Here is a 21,505-nt window from a genome sequence, read left to right as displayed (position 1 = left end):
ACTGTCACCCAGGCTGGAATGCAGTGGTGCAATCACAGCTCACTACAGCCTCGACTTCCTGAGCTCAGGTGATTGTCCCACCTCAGCCTCCTGAGTAGCTGCAACTACAGGCATGTGCTACCACACCAAGCTGATTTTTTTATTTTTAGTAGAGACAGGGTTTCACCATGTTGCTCAGGCTGGTCTGAAACTCCTGGACTCAAGCAGTCTGCCCGCCTCAGCCTCCCAAAGTGCTAGGATTGCAGGAACAGACTACTGTGCCTGGCCGAGCAACCATTTTCTATATTTTATTTTATTTTATTATTAATTTTTTTTAGATGGAGTGTTGCTCTGTTGCCCAGGCTGGAGTGCAATGGCATGATCACAACTCACTGCAACCTCTGCCTCCTGGGTTCAAGCGATTGTCCTGCCTCACCCTCCCGAGTAGCTGGGACTACAGGCGCCTGCCACCATGCCTGGCTAATTTTTTGTATTTTTAGTACAGACGGGGTTTCACCGTGTTAGCCAGGATGGTCTCGATCTCCTGACATTGTGATCCGCCCGCCTCGGCCTCCCAAAGTGCTGGGATTACAGGCATGAGCCATCGCGCCTGGCCCGAGCAACCATCTTCCATCGTGATTGTTATCTTTAAGCACATGGCCCTGACCAGCACTTCTGGGGATAATTTTAAAGCTAAGACCTTAGGCCAAGTGCAGTGGCTCATGCCTGTAATCCCAGCACTTTAGGAGGCCAAGGCAGGAGAATTGCTTGAGCCCAGGAGTTCGAGATCAGCCTGTGCAACATAGTGAGACCCCATCTCTACATAAAATTTAAAAATTAGTTGGGCATGGTGGTGTGTGCCTGTGGTCTCAGCTACTGAGGCTGAGGCGGGAGGATCACTTGAGCCTGGGAGGTCGAGACTGTAGTGAGCTGTGATCAGACTACTGCATGCCAGCCTGGGTGACAGAGTGAGACCTTGTCTTTAATAATAATAAAAAAACAGGCTGGGTGCAGTGGCTTATACCTGTAATCCCAGCACTTGGGAGGCCGAGGCGGGCAGATCACGAGGTCAGGAGTTTGAGACCAGCCTGGCCAACATGGTGAAACCCTGTCTCTACTAAAGATGCAAAAAAATATTAGCTGAGCATGGTGTCAGACGCCTGTAATCCCAGCTACTTGGGAGCCTGAGGCAGGAGAATTACTTGAATCTGGGAGGCAGAGGTTGCAGTGAGCCAAGATTGCAGCACTGCACTCCAACCCGGGTGACAGTGAGAGGCTCTGTCTCAAAAAAAAAAAAATAATAATAATAATAAAAGTAAGACCATGAAGCAGTAGGACAGTAGACATGGATTTGAAAGTGAGGAAGAAAATGTATCAGCAGAATGCTGTTGCTGCTGGGGGGCTTGTGCGTTCCGTGGCTGCGTTTCTCCAGGTGCCTCTGTAGTAACATGCCTCCACCACCTCCCCTTGCTCCTAGGTGATGCAGCATCCTAATGAAGGCGCACTGGTGCTTGGCCTACACAGCAACGTGAAGGATGTCTCTGTGCCTGTGGCAGAAATAAAGATCTACTCTCTGTCCAGCCAGCCCATCGACCATGAGGGAATCAAATCCAAGCTCTCTGGTAAGATGCATGTAGCGTCTGGAGACCCTACAGCCCATCCTGGGAAAGCTGAACAAGACAGTGCCCGAAATGTTCCTGGGCAAGAGACCTTTAGAGACCCCTGGAAGTAAAATGTGGCTTTGGCCCTGCCCTCCCCTCCACCCTGGCTGTGTTTCCCCCAAAGAGAACCATTGATTCCAGCCCATCGAAGTCTCTTGGGCCAGATCTTCCCATTGCAAGGTTATCTGACTCAGGTGTCTGTTGCAGATCGTTCTCCTGATATTGACAATTATTCTGAGGAAGAGGAAGAGAGTTTCTCATCAGAACAGGAAGGCAGCGATGATCCATTGCATGGGCAGGTAACTTTCCATGGTCCCTCACGTGGAGCATCCAAGAAACTCCTGGAGTTTCCCACCCTCATTCTGTCCCCGTACCCACTTAGGACTTGTTCTATGAAGACGAAGATCTCCGGAAAGTAAAGAAGACCCGGAGGAAACTAACCTCAACCTCTGCCATCACAAGGGTGAGCCTCAAAGGTCTGGGGAGTGGTTGGCTAAGATTTTCAGTCTGGGGGTAGGTTGGCAGCAGCATCTTCAGGTCTAGAAGAGGCTCCTTAAAATATATCAACACAGGGTCATCCCGTCAACGATTCCGATGCACGCTGTGTATCCTCACCACCACCCAATTAGACTCACTGTTGTTGGGAACCACCATTACTGATAAGAGTGTTATATCCTTCAGGTTATTGTTGGATAGAAAAAAGGAGGAGAACCCTTCTTTTATAGTTCAGAACAGATAGTGGTCCATCAGGGAACAGACCGCCTCCCACCCACTCCAGTGGCTGCTTCATGTCACATGCTGTCCTCTGCAGGGAGAAGGCCAGCTCCCTCTAGGAGTTGTTTTAATCATGTGCTGAACTTATGCAGAGATAATAGGCCAGTCGTGGGGTGCTCCTATGACCTTGGGCTTGCTAAGCTTTAATTACATCAGGTATTGTTCCTGCCTTAACGGATCCATAACCTTGGAGACCAGGTGCCTTTTGATACTTTTCCTAAGAGTTCCGCAAGAGTCACTGTTTTGATGACATTTGAGTCCTGGACTGAGAAGCTAAAAACCTGAATTCCTAGGTGGTCTTTTAACAGATTCTGGAGTACCTGCATGAAGTGTGGGAGGGCCAGAAGTGCTGGGAACGTTTCCGAAGGGGAATTCACAGCTCCATTTCCCCAGAGGCATCCTGATTCTCCCCAGTGCAGAGCTAGCCTAGGGACCAACCCCCTGAGAGCTGAGATGCCTGCCCCTTCAGGGATGACAGGAGGCCAGATGCTGTCACCTCTCCCATCACACTGAGGTGTCACTGGACTTCAGGTAAATCTGCAAGACTGTGAACTGGATTTCCCATCCAGTCAGCAACTAGGGAGCGGGAGGACTGTTTCCTTGTCCTTAGGTATCCACCTCTTGATTGGTGCTCCAAATGGTCCCCATAAGGTGTGTCACCAGTGCCCCAAATGCTTGACCTCCCTTGCACTCTGGAAATAGGGAGTGACTGTAGGATCTCTCTGTAGTCAGCCCCTGCTGCTGAGTCTTTCTTTTTCCTGCTCTGTAACCAGAAAGCGGCCCTATTTTCTTCCCAACAGGTGCCCCCAGAGCTTAATAAGTCACCTCATCCTACGTGGGGTCTCCTCCTTGGCATGACCCTGGCACATGACTGGAATTCAGTGCTCCTGCTAATGTTCACTCCTCCAGAAGTGTTTTTCTTTTTTTTTCTTTTTAAGCTGCAGGCACCTTCCAGTTCTACCCCAGAGACTTAGTGACCTCCCTTAGTGCCTGTCTCCTCTGTGCATGCGCATTCTTCTGTCTCACCAAGAACACAGATGTACTTGACCTTCTCTGAACATGTCTCATGCTGCTCTGTCACTGGGAGCTCGACTTTTTTTCTCTGCTGTGAAGGCCCTTTCTCCCCTTTCTTTGAAGATTTATCGGTCTTGCAAGTTCATTGTTTTCATCCCCAGGCAGCAAGTCTGTCATTCAGGCAGGAAGTACATATGACCACAAGCTAAGCGTCATGCCCAGAGACAGATAAAGGCCCAGTCCATGCCATCAAGCGCACAGCATCTAGTGACACCACACATTTCAACAAATAATTACAGCCCAGTAGGACAGGCGCCAAAAGACATAGCTTTGCAATGACTCCAGGGGACTGTGGCCACCTGTCCCAGAAGTGCCAGGACAGCTTTCCAGATGAGATGCTGAGAGATAGGTTTTTTAAAATAAAACTTCACCAAGCGGATTTGGGCAAAATTTTTATTCAAGGCAGAAGATACCCTATATAAAGGCCCACTACAGTGCTGTGGCTCACGCCTGTAATCCCGGCACTTTGGGAAGCCAAGGCAGGCGCATCACGAGGTTAGGAGATGGAGACCATCCTGGCCACCATGGTGAAACCCCGTCCCTACTAAAAGTACAAAAATTAGCTGGGTGTGGTGGCGTGTGCCTGTAATCCTGGCTACTCAGGAGGCTGAGGCAGAGAGTCGATTGAACCAGGGAGGCAGAGGTTGCAGTGAGCCAAGATCACCCCACTGCACTCCAGCCTGACGACAGAGCAAAACTCCATCTCAAAAAAAAAAAAAAAAAAAAAAAAAGGCCCAGTACAACGGCATACAGTTTTTCCCAGGGACTCGAAGCAGTGAGTTTCCACTTGACTATGGGGTGTGAAGGGTCAAATAGAGAGATAAGGTTAGAAACAGGCAGACCCAGGCTTTGGACACTTACAGGCCTGACTGCTGAGCTCTGTTCAAGTAGTGGAGGCCAGTGAAGACTTCTAGTGGGAGGGTAGCATGAGCAGGTTTGCACGCGGAAGGACCACTGTGGGCTGTGGAGGGAACAAGACCAGAAACAGGCGGGCAGGGCATGAGATGTCAGCTGAAGGCTGTTGTTGTGATCCCAGAGAGGCAAGGAGAAAGGCCTGAATGGAAACAGTCGTGTCACAGATGGAAAAGGGAGGATCCACGGTAGCCAGAATGGGCCTGTGGGGAGAACGGGAGGGAGAGACTCCAGGCATAGATGTGGGTTCAGGTGTGTTGGTGACATCAGTAAGAGGATCAGAGTGCAAGGAGAAGACGCTGCATTCCACCATGGAGCTGGTAAGGCTGAGGTGCCCATGCTGTGCATGTGCAGGTGGGAGTCAGCAGTGGGCACTGTGGATCTGAAGGGCAAGCGAAAGAGATGAGCTGGAAACCCACATTTGGGAGGTGTTGGGGCACAGTGGGGCGAAGGACCTGGGGATAGACATTCCTTCTCCCCGCAGCTGCACCCAAGGCCCAGGAGCCACACAAATTTGGCCTGTCTTCCTGAAAGGCTTTGAATGCCAAGGGCAGAGACCAAGTCCTCCGGTCTTCATGTCCTCTCATAGCTCATCATGAAAGTGGGCTCTGGTGGATGTTTGTTCACTTGAATTGACCCCAAGTGGACGTTGCTGAGAACTATCGTGCTATTTGTCCCTACAGCAACCTAACATCAAACAGAAGTTTGTGGCCCTCCTGAAGCGGTTTAAAGTTTCAGATGAGGTACGGCCCCTTACTCCCAAGGTTAATGGTGAGTTGAATTCCCCGGGTTTCACCCAGCATCCCTGGTGTACACTCTGTATTGCCACTGAGAGTCAGGATTCTGGGATTAATATTCCTGCTCCCCGTGGCCTGCCTGGTAGAGCCCTAAGGAATAGGGTGGCTAAGAAGGACTTAAGCGAGCGGAGGAGAGAAAGAGGCTATGCACACAACGTAGGGCAGCACAGCTACGCCCGACCCTTGGTGATGCCCAAGCCTCTGGTGTGCGATACAGGGACAGACCTGGCAGATGCTGCTGCGGTTGTCACTTAATTTCCCCTCTTATCCCATGGGAACATCAGTGAGCAGCAGCTTGTGAGGTGGAAATGTCCTTGGTGGTCAGCTGTGGAATAACCAGGAGTGGGCTGCTGAGAGAGAAGCAGTCTTTTCCCTGGGCACCGGGAGGGACCCATTTCTACAGGCTTCTAAGTGGGCTAACAGAGGAATAAAGATGAAAATTGTTGAGAGTGATTGCTTCGCCTTCCTGTGGGCTGTAAGGAGGGTAGGACGGGCCCACACAGGCAATGGGCCTCGGGATTCCTCAGCTGTCCCTCCTGGCACAGCTTCACAGTGTGGAGTGGTGGCAGAAACCAGGGGGAAGGTGGCCTCACCATGTCCCCTCCCTCAGGCTGGATCATGGAAATGACGTGAAGGTTACTCCAGCCAGTGTGAAGCTCTGGCGTGTCCCTTAAGCAGGACTATAAGGGTGGCCCAAGAGAAAGGAGCTGCTCATCAACCACAACTGTTAATAGGGGTGACCCTAAATTCAGAGACTCTTTTTTCCCCTGCAGGTGGGCTTTGGGCTGGAGCATGTGTCCCGCGAGCAGATCCGGGAAGTGGAAGAGGACTTGGATGAATTGTATGACAGTCTGGAGATGTACAACCCCAGTGACAGTGGCCCTGAGATGGAGGAGACAGAAAGCATCCTCAGCACTCCAAAGCCCAAGCTCAAGTGAGCCCCCCTCTCTGTAGCTGGCCTCCAGACTCTCCTTCCTGGTCATAGCAGTCTCCTGACCCCTCCCTCGCTGTCCCCTCTATTACCAGGGAATCCTGGTCCTTCATTCTTTGTGAACTTCTGGCTCTCTGGGAGAAGGTCACTGTTTTGCCTCTCACTGACAGAAGTCCTATAGGACTCTCAGGAAGTCCCCCCTCCCCCGACCCGACCCGCCTCTTCACCTTGCACTTCCCTGCTCGCCGGGCGTTCTGGACACCCGTAGCTTGTTGACCCGCCCTGAATGCCAGCTCCACTCAGCTCTCCCAGCGTGCTGTTCTGAGCCCTGGCAGCACTGACCCTGGCTGTGCTCTTCACCACAGGCCTTTCTTTGAGGGGATGTCGCAGTCCAGCTCCCAGACGGAGATTGGCAGCCTCAACAGCAAGGGCAGCCTCGGAAAAGACACCACCAGCCCTGTGAGCGAGACTGCGGCTACGGGGCGGGGCGGGACCATGCCATGTCGGGGCTCGGCACTCCGACCCTCTGCGTCTCTGATCAGGGCTCATGTTGTGACCTTAGAAAAGTGGCCTCATTGGCCGGGCACAGTGGCTCATGCCTGTAATCCTAGCACTCTGGGAGGCGGAGGCGGGTGGATCATGAGATCAGGAGATCGAGATCATCCTGGCCAAGGTGGTGACAACCAGGCTCTAATAAAAATACAAAAATTTCCCAGGCGTGGTGGCATGCACCTGTAGTCCCAGCTACTCAGGAGACCGAGGCAGGAGAGTCACTTGAAGCCGGGAGACAGAGGTTGCAGTGAGCCGAGATTGAGCCACTACACTCCAGCCTGGCGACAGAGCGAGACTCCCTCAAAAAGAAAAAAGAAAAGTGACCACATCTTGTTTCAACCTCAGTTTTCTTCCCCTCAGTCTGACTGGGAGCTTAGCTCTTTGGGGTCATTGCTGTGTCAGGCTGAGTTGTTCTTTTGGTCTGTTGCTGCCATGGCCCAGAGCCTTCCCTCTCAGAACACATACAACCTCCCCCTCTGCTGGGTGCGGTGACTCACGTCTGTAATCCCAGCTCTTTGGGAGGCCGAGGCGGGTGGATCACTTGAGCCCAGGAGTTCGAGACCAGCCTGAGCAAAAATGCAAAAGTTAGCCAGACGTGGTGCACGTCTGTAGACCAGCTCCTCAGGAGGCTGAGGCAGGAGGATCCCTTGAGCCCAGGAGGCAGAGGCTGCAGTGAGCTGTGATCGCACCACTGCTCTCCAGCCTGGGTGACAGAACAAGACTTTGTCTCAACAAAAACCTCTCCCTTCGTGTGCGTTCTGTGGTAGCTGAGAGTGTGGCATGAAGTGGGCATTTGGCCAGTGGTGAGTGGCCCTGCACCAGGCTGGGGAAGGAGCAGGTATGGAGAGGAGGGGAGCCACTGAGATGTGCTCAGGAGGCCCTAGTAGGCTTTATGAGACCAAGAATCCATAGAGGGGAGCAGTGCCCCGAGAAAGTTTATAATTTAGTCAAGAGGTTTCCATTTTTCCTGGTGAGCAAGGGGAAAAGGAGGCATATACTGTAACACCCGGAGCCACGACCTGGGCCTTGCTCCATCCCTCCTAGGAAAGGTCCTGCTCCCTCAGCAGATCGCAGGCAGGGGTGGGGGTGAGGCTGAAGAAACCTCAGACCCTAGGAAGCTGCTCTTCCTTCGTTTACAATGGAAGGCAAGTGAGCGTTGTAAAGTGAGCGTTGTAGTGATGTGAGTGCCCAGCTTAGGGTTTGCCCTTCAAAGCCCAGTCTTTTCTGTAGATCAAAGAAACATGTCCTTTAAGTCCTCCTGTTCACCTGCTTTACTGGCAGATGAAGCCTAGTCATTGTTCACCAGGGGGAATACCAAACTCGCCCTGCAGATCGGTAGTAATTGTGCGGAGATGATAGGAAACAGGGGAGGCCTCCACCACTGAAAAGCACAGGTCTGAAAGGGCAGGTTCCCGTCCTGGAAACCACTGTCTCTTGGTGCATCCCCTGGCTGCACTTCTGCCTGCTGCCACCAGATGGGGCTCTCTCCCAGCGCACCACTTTTCCTGGTTAGGACAGCGCCCCACGTGGCGTTAGTGAGGAAATGCGTGGGAAACTGCAGCCCAAACAGACTCCTCCTTGAGAGAAACCGCAGGCCTGCCCCTGCAGACCCTGCACCCTAGACGCCGTTCCAGGCCGGGTTCATGGGGATTCAAGAACTGAGGAGACCTAGCTTTAAAAAAAAAAAAAAACCCTTTCAAATTTATTTTTTATTTTATTTTATTTTGTTTGAGTTGGGGTTTTGCTCTTATCGCCCAGGCAGGAGTGCAATGGAGCAATCTCGGCTCGCTGCAACCTCCACCTCCCAGGTGCCAGCGATTCTCCTGCCTCAGCCTCCCGAGTAGCTGGAACTGCAGGCACGTGCCACCCATACCCTGCTAATTTTTGTATTTTTAGTAGAGATGGGATTTCACCATTTTGGCCAGGCTGGTCTCAAACTCTTGACCTCAGGTGATCCACCCGCCTCAGCCTCCCAAAGTGTTGGAATTACAGGTTTGAGCCACAGTGCCCAGCCTTTTTTTTTTTTTTTTTTTTTTTTTTTAAGGGGGGTGGATAGGGTCTTGCTCTACTCCCCAGGCTGGAGTGCAGTGTTTACTCAGCCATCTCACTTTCTTTAGTATTAGTGTTTAGGATGTGGCTTGGAGATGCTTTTCCTCACATGGAACTGCTGAATGGCCCTGCTGAATTGACACCATCCACATGGGCAGACCCGACCCCTGGCCATGACCCAACCCCTGGCCATGAGAGGCAAATTCCTTCTGAACTATATGGGATGACTCTAGAAAGAAACCTGGGAGCCGGCTGAGGGAGGACTGTTTCTCAGTGTTCCAGGAATATAGAGCAAGTGCCCTAATGTAACTAAATTACTAACTGAGACAGTGCCCCAAAAGCAGTAAGCACTTAGGTGTTCACCTAACACTGTGGGTGTTCAATAAATGTTGGTTACCTGATTTATAAAACTTACAGAAAAAATTACCTAGACACACTGAGCCTTGGTGCCTCATCTGTAAGGTTGTGGTGTCGGTGTAGGAGCCCATTTGGCTCAAAAGCTAATTGAGGGTAGGCACAGTGGCTCACACCTGTAATCCCAGCACTTTGAGAGGCCGAGGCGGGTGGATCACTTGAAGTCAGGAGTTCGAGACCAGCCTGGCCAACATGGCAAAACCCTGTTTCTACTGAAAATACAAAATTAACTGGGCATGGTAGTGCACACCTGTAATCCCAGCTACTCACGAGGCTGAGGCAGAGATTTGTTTGAACCTGGGAAGCAGAGGTTGCATTGAGCCAAGATCCCGCCACTGCACTCCAGCCTAGGTGACAGAGCAAGACTCCATCTCAAAAAAAAAAAAAAAAAAAAAAAAAGCCAATTGAGTGTCAGCCTTTATAATATGGTGGCCTAAGGGCCCCTGTCTAAGCAAAAAACACATTTGGGACAGAGTGGAGCTTCTGAGTTTGAGTCTTGACTCCACCACTCCACTGGCTGTGTGATCTTGGGCATGTTACCACGCCTTTGCTTCCTCATCTGCAAGAAACATGTTAAAGCTCATGCCTGCCAAGGTAGTGAGGAGATGGAACAGGATCGTGCATATCAGACTGCCGTGTGGGGTGTGCCTGACTGACTTACTGCATACAGAACACTGCTCATTGCTCACCGACTACTATTGCTCTTATTATTATAATTCCTTAGTGCCGTTTCAGTTTTGGACTCCTAAAATTGATAGAATCTAGATGTTTTTTTAGTGAGTCCTTCAAATTCTGGTTCCCTTGGCCAGGTTTCAGACTCACTTTGCTGGTTCTGTGCTGATATTTCTATTTTGAAGGACCCCGTATGTCTGGAAGTGGGTGTGGAACTTTGGAATCCTTTGGTATGAAAGGCACTTTGGGAACAGCAGAACAAGGCTGTGCTCTTAAATGGAGAACTTCTGAATGGTTTAGGAAAAACCACGAGATTGTGCACATGTAGGCAGGCGTGCACACACCGCCTCAACTTGTATCCTCTCTTCCCTGGTTTCCTAGCACTGTTATTTATTTATTTTTCTTAATCTTGCTTTTTGTTCCCCACATTTTAGAGGATTCAGTTTATCGCTAGAACCAGAAAGAATTTCTGCTGATAAAAATTATTCCAGTTGTTGAATTTTCCCAAGACTTGAGCACACAGTGGCAACATAATTTGGTTCTCCAAGCTGATAACAATGAGCTCTGACAGTGCTTCAGTTAGGGCAGCCACAGAGGCAGACTTTCAGCCAGGACTGCCTGCTGCCTAAGTCGCTATTTCCACAGCACTATAAATAATGGCATTAGAGCCTAGTCCTTCATGAAATGATAGCCTACATATTACCGCTCTTGCCCCTTTCTCTCTGACACAGGCTTACACTCTTACCCTTCAGCAGCTGACATTGTCCATGGGCACAGTAGTGCAGACTGCTGGGACTTCCAGTGATGCCTCATCCACGTCCAATGCCAAACACTTGGTCAGACACAGCTGGAGTCCTGCTGGTGTTCCAGCATCCTTGGGGGAGAGAAAGTGCTTTAGTGTTTATAGAAGCAGGAACAGAAATGTGGAGAAGTTAGGAATTTGTCCCCAGGAGGATTATTTGGGACATCTGGAAGAGCTAGTAAATAGCCAGCAGGTGTCCTCTAAGCCCAGTCTAAGTTAAAGATATTATCAGGAGATGGATATGCTAATTACCTTGATTTAATCATTTCACAGTGTATCCATAAATCAAAACCTGTTGTATATTGTAAATATATACAATTTTTATTTGTCAATTATAGCTTAATAAAGCTGGGGTAAATAAAGATCTTACTAAATGTTGCAGCCTTGACATGGAAGCAATACTGTAGCTGTCATAGGGCTTAACAACAAGGCATGCTACTTTAAAACCTCCCGGCAGACCTGTGTTATCACCCAGTTCATTCTCTTTAAAACATGTTTAATTAATTTGTCTTTTTTTTTTTTTTTTTTTTTTTTTTTTTTTTTTTTTTTGAGGCGGAGTCTCGCTCTGTCGCCCAGGCTGGAGTGCAGTGGCGCGATCTCGGCTCACTGCAAGCTCCGCCTCCCGGGTTCACGCCATTCTCCTGCCTCAGCCTCCCGAGTAGCTGGGACTACAGGCGCCGCCACCACGCCCGGCTAATTTTTTTGTATTTTTAGTGGAGACGGGGTTTCATTGTGTTAGCCAGGATGGTCTCGATCTCCTGACCTCGTGATCCGCCCGCCTCGGCCTCCCAAAGTGCTGGGATTACAGGCTTGAGCCACCGCGCCCGGCCTAATTTGTCATATTGAGATCCAAAACTGAGTGAAATTATCTTTAGTCTCAGGTCTAACCAGAGCTTTTCCATGGCCAAGGCTGGGCATGGTGGCTCATGCCTGTAATCCCAGCACTTTGGGAGGCTGAGGCAGGAGGATCACTTGAGGTCAGGAATTCAAGACCAGCCTGGTCAATCAGCATGGTAAAAGCCTATGTCTACTAAAAATACAAAAATTAGCCAGGCATGGTGGTGGACACTTGTAATCCCAGCTAATCGGGAAGCTGAGGCAGGAAAATCACTTGAACCTGGGAGGCAGAGGTTGCAGTGAGCCAAGATCACACCACTACACCCAGTCTGAGTGACAGAATGAGACTCAGTCTCAAAAAAAAAAAAAAAAGAAAAAAACATTGATCATATAGACAAGGTGTAAATGAGCTAGCTCTGCAATCTGGAAGCAACCTGTTCTGTGGCTGTGAGCCATTACGCAAGCCAAACCGTCTGAAGATCTGGGGTCCCAGGGTCTAGCTCAGGCTTGCTGAGTTAGTCCAGCAAATGGCCTGGAGCAGGGATTCTCAACTGGGGATGATTTTGCCTCCTAGACATATGGCAATGATTGGAGACATTTTTGTTTGTCACCAGTTAGGGGGTGGAGAGTTGCCACTACCAGCACCTGGTGAGTAGAGGCCAGGGATGCTGCCAGACATCGCACAGTACACAGGACAGACCCCCACAATAAAGAATGACCCAGCCCCGGCTGGGCGCGGTGGCTCACGCCTGTAATCCCAGCACTTTGGGAGGCCGAGGCGGGTGGATCACAAGGTCAGGAGATCGAGACCATCCTGGCTAACAAGGTGAAACCCCATCTCTACTAAAAATACAAAAAACTAGCCGGGCGTGTTGGCAGGCGCCTGTAATCCCAGCTACTTTGGAGGCTGAGGCAGGAGAATGGCATGAACCCGGGAGGCGGAGCTTGCAGTGAGCCGAGATTGTGCCACTGCACTCCAGCCTGGGCAACCAAGGGAGACTCCATCTCACAAAAAAAAAAAGAATGACCCAGCCCCAAATGTCACTTGTGCCAAGGTGGAGGAACCCTGGTTTAAAGTGTGGCATAAGGAGACTGCTGTGGTGATCCTTGTTCCATAGTTTACTAGGTGACCCTGAACTTACTAGCCTGATGCTTCTGAGTATTATATGATTGACTCAGAGAAAGGACTTTGAGTCATTGGGAGGAAGTGGGATATCATTTATATTTTCTGTCTCCTGTGGTTCCCTACAAGAAACAAAAAGATTCACTAAAGCCAGTACCTTCCCCGCATCTAAGACCTACAAACCCAAAGTCACCGCTGGTGACTTTGAATTGCTGTCTGCACAGCAAGAAGCAGTATTAACAAGTATGAAAATCTGGTTATGTATCTGTATTTGCAAAGGAAATTTTTAATATTTATGAGAAATGCTAATAAGAGTTGGGGACAAATGGAGAATTAATTTACACCTAAATGGCTTAATATTGGGTGCCTTTCTGCTTAGTATATCCTGTTAGAGGGTATTCTGGATGTTCCCACCAGGCAAAAAGCATTTGGCTACCGTGAATGTCTTTAGTCTCAAAATCAAACACCTGAACCTAGCATGCTTCTTTCTCTGGCAAGCAAAGGAGTCCTTCCTGGTGTCCTTCCTGGGCAAGGGTATTCACTGGATCCAGGGTCAAAGACTTGATGGATGCAGTAGCAAAGCCATCTAAATTTTGAGCTTCTCTTCCCTAGTGACATCTCGTGGGAATCAGAATTTCTGGGTTCTGAATCTCCCTGTGTTACTGACTTGATGACAAAGATAACTGATCCCTCCAAAACCTAGTTTTCACAGAAATGTACCCCCCCGCCCCCCGCACATAACATAAAAGCCCTGAAGATTTTATGAGGTTTGAGATTAAATGAAAGTATTTTAAGTTTCATAGGGACCTAGTAAAACAAATTAAAGTGGTAGTTACTTGGATCAGTGATAACCAATTCTTATAATTTTTGCAGATGGAATTGGCTGCTCTAGAAAAATTTAAATCTACTTGGATTAAAAACCAAGATGACAGCTTGACTGAAACAGACACTCTGGTATGTATGGGTCAGTTTCCTGTTTCAGCTATTTCAAATATAGTGTTTGTCCCTTTAGAAATAAAGGCAGAAGGACCCTCAGGACCACCCTAGAAATTTCACCTAAATCTACAGGCTTATGAATGTCCTGCGCTCTCTTTCTCCTGAAATACTTACCTGTGGAATGTAACATACTACCTGGTGTAGACACCGAGTTGCTCTCAAAGTTAATATACCAGAAATGTCCTGCCCTTTAATAAGAGCTGACCAAATGCTAGTTGGGGAAACTTCTCACCATCTGTCACCAACATTCTCCCTGGAAAATCGTCCCTTCCTCCTTGGGTATTGCTCTTTCTGCAGCCAGGCAACCCACAACATTCAGTCTCTGACTGGTACTGGTCCGTGTACTAAGAGGTGCTGGAGCTGCCCAGGAGTGCAGGCCTAAGCCCCAGTGAAGTGGAATTGAGTTGGTTGGGATGCCCAATTTTTTTACATGTTGAATTGCACACACATTTACTGTGCACCTGCTTGTGCTGGGCACTGAAGATGCAAAGATGAGCGAGCCACAGTTTGTATCCCCTGTACTTCCCTGGGTCTCCGCAGAGTCCCAGGGAGGTACTAGGGATGCAAATTGGGGAAGCGACGTCTGAGCTGGGCTTTGCAGGTTACATCAAAGTTCATCCCATGGGACCAGAGGCAGGACCCTTGTGGGGAAGGAGCAGAGAACTTTACGGAATGCTATCTAGGGATGAGCCTCACGGTGGGACCTGCTAGGAGTTGACTAGAATCTGTGACAGAATTATTTTAGCCTTATGTTTTCTATAGTAAATAAGACTAAAGATCTTATATATTTAGGCTTGATTCAAGGTTAATTTGAAACTCACTACCCTAACTTATATTTTCTAGTTCACCAGTAATCTGAATAATCCAGCTTCCACTGTGGCCCCAATGTGGTCCGTACTGCACGTGGCAAGTACAGTGTGGCCTTTTCTTTTTTTTCTTTTTTTTTTTTTTGAGACGGAGTCTCGCTCTGTCTCCCGGGCTGGAGTTGCAGTGGCCGGATCTCAGCTCACTGCAAGCTCCGCCTCCCGGGTTCACGCCATTCTCCTGCCTCAGCCTCCCGAGTAGCTGGGACTACAGGCGCCGCCACCTCGCCCGGCTAGTTTTTTGTATTTTTTAGTAGAGATGGGGTTTCACCATGTTCACCAGGATGGTCTCGATCTCCTGACCTCGTGATCCACCCGTCTCGGCCTCCCAAAGTGCTGGGATTACAGGCTTGAGCCACCGCGCCCGGCCAAGTGTGCCCTTTTCAAAATTAAATTCCAATTGTGTCACTTCCTGATTAAAACTCTTCAGGGATTGGCCAAATCTCAGCAATTTAATGTTGAGTGAGTAAAAGAAGCCGAATACCAAAAAATGCACGCCATAGGATTCCAGCTCTGTGAAACTCACAAACGGGCAAAACTAATGCATGAGAGTGACGTCAGCATACTTGTTACCCAAGGGATGGGGAGGGGCATAGGGAGCCCTCAGGAGTGCTGGAACGTTCTGTCTTGATCTGGTTAATGGTCACCTGGGGGCATATTTGCATGAAAATTCAAGTTGACTATTCTAGATTTGTGCTTCTTATTTTATAGAAGTTATGCCCTCAGTAAGCATTTTGAAAACATAAAGACAAGGCAGAGGCAGGGAAGTAGGCAGGTACGCAGCCTGCATGGAGAGCAGAGTCCTTCCTGAGGGCTGGAGCATTAGGGAGGTAGTGGGCCAGGGGAGGAGGCACGGGTGATTAATTTAGAAAGGTGGCCCAGGCTGGGTCATGGCGGGCCTCAGAGGCCCCACTAAGGAATCAGACTTGGCCAGGTGTGGTGGCTTACACCTGTAATTCCAGCAATTTTGGGAGGCTGAGGCAGGCATATTGTTTGAGCCTGGGGATTCAAGACCAGCCCAGGCAACATGGAAAAACCCCCATCTGTACAAAAAAAAAAAAAAAGATACAAAAAATTAGCCAGGCATGCTGGCATGCACCTGTACTTGGAAGGCCGAGGTAAGATAATCACTTGAGCCCAGGAGTTCAAGACTGCAGTGTGCTGAGACCATGCCACTGCACTCCAGGCTGTGCAAGAGAGCAAGACCCTGTCTAAAAAATTAAAAAGGATGTCGGGAGTTTAAGATCAGCCTGACCAACATGGAGAAACCCCATCTCTACTAAAGAAAAAATACAAAATTAGCCAGGCATGGTGGCACATGCTTGTAATCCCAGCTACTCGGGAGGCTGAGGCAGGAGAGAATTGCTCGAACTTGGGAGACGGAGGTTGCGGTGAGCCAAGATTGCACCAAGGTTGCACCATTGTGCTCCAGCCTGGGCAACAAGAGCAAAACTCTGTCTCAAAAAAAAAAAAAAAAATGATCTGAGGAAAGGCAAAGGCCTGGGCTCAGAAGGTAAGATAGAGAGGGTGGATGTGTGGCCGGGCGTGGTGGCTCACGCCTGTAATCCCAGCACTTTGGGAGGCTGAGACGGGCGGATCACGAGGTCAGGAGATCGAGACCATCCTGGCTAACCCGGTGAAACCCCGTCTCTACTAAAAATACAAAAAACTAACCGGGCCAGGTGGCGGGCGCCTGTAGTCCCAGCTACTTGGGAGGCTGAGGCAGGAGAATGGCGTGAACCCGGGAGGCGGAGCTTGCAGTGAGCTGAGATCCGGCCACTGCACTCCAGCCTGGGTGACAGAGCGAGACTCTGTCTCAAAAAAAAAAAAAAAAAAAAAAAGAGGGTGGATGTGAGAGTGTGGCCAAAGCAGGGACAGACAGTGGTGGTGTGGGGAGGAGGAAGGAAGGGAGAATCTCAAGGGAGATGCAGCTGGCTTTGGCCAAGGTGAGAAATGGGGCTATGGTCCTCTCTGGTCTTCTAGACCAGATAAGGTCCGGTCAGGGTGCCAGGGAGATGCATCTAGGGGTCCCCTCTTCACTCCTGGAGACAGCAGGTCATCAGTCCACTCTTCATTTGCTGGCAGGTAGTTTGTAACTGGATATTTACTGGATTGCAGCATACAGTTCCCCCATGGGCTGTACTCAGTCACCGTGAACAGTGGCGATTTTCCTTCACCTGAGGCAGGAGGTTTAGGACCACTTGCTTTCAGGAAAAGAGAATGAGTAACTCTCTTCAGGATGGTGATGGGGCCTGGCCAGTCCAAGGAGGCTCCTGGGTGGTCACTGAGTGGGAGGTCATCTTCACTGTTTCCTCTCCTCCATGGTAGGAAATCACCGACCAGGACATGTTTGGAGATGCCAGCACGAGTCTGGTTGTGCCAGAGAAAGTCAAAACTCCCATGAAGTCCAGCAAAACAGATCTCCAGGGCTCTGCCTCCCCCAGGTACTGCAGATGGAAAGGAAGCAGAGGGTACAGGCTGCAGCTGTGCTCAGTGTTGGCTTTGGGGCTGAGGTAAAGTGGAGCTGGCAGCGGCTTTGGGGTTGGAGGGGCTATTTCACCACCCTTTCTCCACCTCCCTGGCAGCAAAGTGGAAGGGGTGCACACACCCCGGCAGAAGAGAAGCACGCCCCTGAAGGAGCGGCAGCTCTCCAAGCCCCTGAGTGAGAGGACCAACAGTTCGGACAGCGAGCGCTCCCCAGATTTGGGCCACAGCACGCAGGTACTTCTGCGTCCCCCCAAAACACCAGGACCCTCTGAGATTCCCTGAACTTCAGGCTCTATTTTATTGGCTTCCTTGGACAGTTAGTTGGAGAGAAGAGGAATACTTGGAAATGCGCTGAACAAAAACTCTTGAAGAAAGACTAAGTTAGAGAGGTCTTCCATATTCCTTACTTACTGCCAGTGTGGAATTGGCTTCCACGCCGACCTCTAGGGCACAGGCACGGGAGCCAAAAACGCTGTGTGGTCCCGGCCTGTCCGGCTGCGAGTGTCGATTCCACACCACTGGTGTCTCTGCCTCCATCAGACGTCAGTCTGGAGATTGTGCCATGAATCCGCTGTTGCAGAGGACAGCAGCCTCTGGATCTCATGGGACACCCTGACCCGAGCTCCCGACCTGAGTCGGGAGCTGTGGTCGGTCATCGTGCTCTCAAGCCCAGAAGCCAACAATATTAAACTATTTCAATGGAAGGACCTGAGAGTGGGCTGGAGAAGAAGTCAGAAGCAACTGGGCCTTGGGAATTGTGTTCTCCTTTTGAAGGCCTGTGGTGTCAGAGATCTGGGACAGGGATTTTCCCAGCACACCTCACACAGTTCAGTTCTGCTAGGGTTAAACAGCCAGCCTGTTCATTCCCCTGATAACTTATCAAGTGCATTGTCAGTGTGGCCTCCTGAGCTCCATGCTATTACATGGCTGAAAATGAACTTGAGACTAGAATAGCCCAGTGCCTGGGGTGAGGTATTGTCCTTCTTGTTAATCACTGTTCCTGAAATACCTTTTGTTCCCTCAGACAGCAGGTCCCCACACAGCACTCACTGCCACTCTCATTATTTCTCTCCCCACTGCCCTCATTTCCGTTTCTCTGAGCACCTGCTGGCCGCCCTCTGCCTCTCCTCTCCTGGTTCTTATGCTGCTGCCCCTCCTGCCACCCGCACTGTTTCCCATCCACGAGGCTTGCTGCACCTCCCTCTCCACCTGCCCTGGCAGGACAACCACTGTGGCTTTGTTCCTTCTCTCCGTGTGTCCTCTAAGGACTCGCTTTGCTGCTGCTTTCTCCTCCTTTCCATCGTGGTCTGGCCAGTGGGAGACTGAGTCTCCCTCCCAAAGGCCTCGTATCTGTTCTCTCTGAAAACCCCTGGTCCAGGGACTCCCCATGCACCAGTCCAGCAGCCCTGTCCTCAGGCTCCCTGGGGACTCCCTAACAAGAGACACTTTTGTTCCTGCAGATTCCAAGAAAGGTGGTATATGACCAGCTGAATCAGATCTTGGTGTCAGATGCAGCCCTTCCAGAAAATGTCATCCTGGTGAACACCACTGACTGGCAGGGCCAGGTAAGTGCTGAAACTGCGAGACCACGTGGGGTCCTGGAGGGCAGGCAATGCCGGGGTGCATTGTCAGTGTGGCCTCCATGCTATTGCGTGGGGAGATGGGAAACTCACCCCTCCATCAGCCCCCGCCTGCTCTGAACTGAGCCCAGAACTCTGAGTTCTAGTCCAACTTCTGTCATTGTCCAACTTGCAGGATCTTAAGTCACTAACTTTGCTGTACCTCAGCTTCCTTATATGTTAAAAAACGAACAAACAAAAAGCAACAGTAATTCCTCCAGGGCGCCAGGAGCGTCAGGCAGCATAGCGGAATGGAGGCCCCCTCGAGAAGCACCTGGCTGTGACCTCCAGGGCTGCCCCTGTGAAGGCAGGTCAGCAGGGCAGAGCATCCCTGCCTGCTCCCTCAGCGCTGTCCACCTGACTTAGACACTGGTGCCAGGGACACCTGGAGTGTCGTAGCATGTGAAACCCCCTAAGCCTTCCCATCTCTCACACTCTGCGTGTCTCGTGGGTCAGCCCCACCCTCTCCTTACTGGCAGTCTGGAGACCTGGCTGCCTTTGCCCAGCTTCAGTCTGAACTGCAGAGGACAGGGGCCCTGCAGCTCGGGTCTGGGCCTCGCTTGCCTCTTGGCCCTTGTGAAGGAGTGATGTGTTCTTACCTGTGTCCCTGCTCTCCTCCCTCCCCATCTCAGTATGTGGCTGAGCTGCTCCAGGACCAGCGGAAGCCTGTGGTGTGCACCTGCTCCACCGTGGAGGTCCAGGCTGTGCTGTCCGCCCTGCTCACCCGGATCCAGCGCTAGTAAGGGCTCTGGCCTCCGCTCTCCTGCCCTTAGGGATTCCCTCTGACTTCATCTTCCCACCCTGACTTCTAAGCAATTATAGACCCTCTTGGCCTCATCAGACTAAGAATCTGCAGAGGGGCGCATGTTTTGGGGGGTGGCGGCAGCAGGCTATGAGGCTCGAGGCCCCTGCAGACCCCAGAGGATCAGGGGTAGAAATATAAATTCCTGTGCTCCCTGCCTCCCTGCCTGGACTCCTGCCATGCCTTGACTTGCTTTATCCTCTTTAACCCATGATGGAGAGGACACACAGGTTTTAAAAAGATCTTTTATTCCTTCCAACTGCAACATGCTGGTAGACATTCAAGAGTCAGTGCTTCCCCCACCCTCAAGTCAGTGCTTCCCCCATCCTTAGGGCCTTCTTAAAAGGCCCAAGTCCCTTGCCCTTGTAAAAGAGAACTGTGGATTCCAGGCTTGGGGGCACGCACCCTGTGTTAGCTTCAACTGTTCTCTCTGCTTCATGGGCAATGCCCTCTGACCCCGGATTTTCCTCTTGGTTGTGAAAGCACTGTGGCTTATTCCCTGTATGATCCTGTCTTGTTTTATTTTGTGGATTAGTTTGCTTTTCCCCTGTGGGTTGTTGAGATCATAGAAAGTCAGCTCTGGGCCACCCACTGGGCAGGGTCCTGGCACCGCCTGAGCACTGCTATGACACTCCCCTTCCTCCCCAGCTGCAACTGCAACTCTTCCATGCCGAGGCCAGTGAAGGTGGCTGCTGTGGGAGGCCAGAGCTACCTGAGCTCCATCCTCAGGTTCTTTGTCAAGTCCCTGGCCAACAAGACCTCCGACTGGCTTGGCTACATGCGCTTCCTCATCATTCCCCTCGGTAAAGACGGGCGACACCAGGAGGGCATCGGGCATGAGGGTTCTGTAGACAGATACCTTGTCTGGAACAGGATGGTGGGGTTGGGACCTAGGAAGGGACAGTCAAGAAAACCAAGGCCATGACCAGGGACAGCTGATCCCACACTGTCTCATCTCCTGACCAATTCAACACCTCTGGTTTTCCATCTATCAGGTTCTCACCCTGTGGCCAAATACTTGGGGTCAGTCGACAGTAAATACAGTAGTTCCTTCCTGGATTCTGGTTGGAGAGATCTGTTCAGTCGCTCGGAGCCACCAGTGTCAGGTAATGGCCCCGTGTAAGGAGCTTACTTCCACCCCCGGGGTCCACAGGTGCCAGCCTGGCTGCAGAAGGAGGCCGAGGTCATGCTGCTTTCCTCCCTGCAACTCTCACCTTCCCGGTCACTCTGCCCATTCATTTTTCCATAAGTGTTTATTAAGTGGAGGCTCACTGTGCACAGCCCCTCCACTCTGCCTGTTTTCATCCTCTGCTATTTGCTCTGCTCCTGTTCATCTGGAAGCAACAACGGCCATGCTGGCATAGTGGGCAGGGCATCTCTAGTTGTAGAGATGAAATACAAGGAGCAGAGAATAGCAGTCAAGTGACGAAACAGTCACTTGATAAATGAATAACACCACACCAACCAGGTGCTTTCTTGAATATCAAATAAAGGTGGCAGGGGTCAAGGGCCCAGTGGCTCACACCTGGAATCCCAGCAGTTTAGGAGGCCAAGGTGGGTGGATCACTTGAGCCTAGGAGTTTTGAGACCAGCCTGGGCAACATAGCAAGACCCCGTCTCTACAAAAATTAGCTGGGCATGGTGGTGTGCGCCTGTAGTCCCAGCTACTCGGGAGGCTGAGGTGGGAGAATTGCTTGAGACCAGAAGGTTGAGGATGCAGTGTCATCACGCCACCGCGCTCATCACGCCACCACTCATCACGCCACTGCACTCATCACGCCACTGCACTCATCACGCCACTGCACTCATCACGCCACTGTACTCGTCATGCCACTGTACTCCAGCCTGGGCAGCAGAGTGAAACTCTGTCTCAAAAATAAAATAAAATAAAAATAAAAAAATAAAGGTGGCAGGTATCAGAATGAGGTTGAGCTCTTCCAGGCTGAGAGGTAGTGAGGGCCTGGTGCAGCTGAGAAGGAGGTGATGGCAAAGGTCTGTGGGGTGGGGTGAGGCTCCTTCAGGCCACCAGATGGATATGCGCAAGGACAGGCAGGAGCAAGTAGGCATGAGAAGGGTGTGAGTGGCCCAAGAAAGAGCAGGGCTTCGAGGAACTGCAAAGATTGGAAGGGAGAGGACCATCCTTGGGCTCATAATTCCTTCA

General features: G+C 50.7%; 1 protein-coding gene across 5 annotated transcripts in view; it reads left to right on the top strand.

Moving 5' to 3' along the window:
- Positions 1-21,505, top strand: part of PACS1 (phosphofurin acidic cluster sorting protein 1) — a 174,679-nt gene that overhangs the window by 143,017 nt on the left and 10,157 nt on the right. For all 5 annotated transcript variants that reach the window (XM_065527919.2, XM_045370573.2, XM_045370574.3 and 2 more), the window contains exons 5-17: positions 1,457-1,601; positions 1,848-1,939; positions 2,023-2,103; positions 5,084-5,143; positions 5,971-6,131; positions 6,494-6,587; positions 13,451-13,531; positions 16,765-16,880; positions 17,022-17,157; positions 18,384-18,488; positions 19,175-19,281; positions 19,993-20,147; positions 20,340-20,450. In XM_065527919.2, the coding sequence (XP_065383991.1) occupies positions 1,457-1,601; positions 1,848-1,939; positions 2,023-2,103; positions 5,084-5,143; positions 5,971-6,131; positions 6,494-6,587; positions 13,451-13,531; positions 16,765-16,880; positions 17,022-17,157; positions 18,384-18,488; positions 19,175-19,281; positions 19,993-20,147; positions 20,340-20,450 (1,444 nt within the window). The remainder of the gene's footprint in view (positions 1-1,456; positions 1,602-1,847; positions 1,940-2,022; positions 2,104-5,083; positions 5,144-5,970; positions 6,132-6,493; positions 6,588-13,450; positions 13,532-16,764; positions 16,881-17,021; positions 17,158-18,383; positions 18,489-19,174; positions 19,282-19,992; positions 20,148-20,339; positions 20,451-21,505) is intronic.

Source organism: Macaca fascicularis, chromosome 14, assembly GCF_037993035.2.
Source record: "Macaca fascicularis isolate 582-1 chromosome 14, T2T-MFA8v1.1".
Classification (NCBI taxonomy): Eukaryota; Metazoa; Chordata; class Mammalia; order Primates; family Cercopithecidae; genus Macaca; species Macaca fascicularis.
This window is presented reverse-complemented; position numbering and strand designations above follow the sequence as displayed.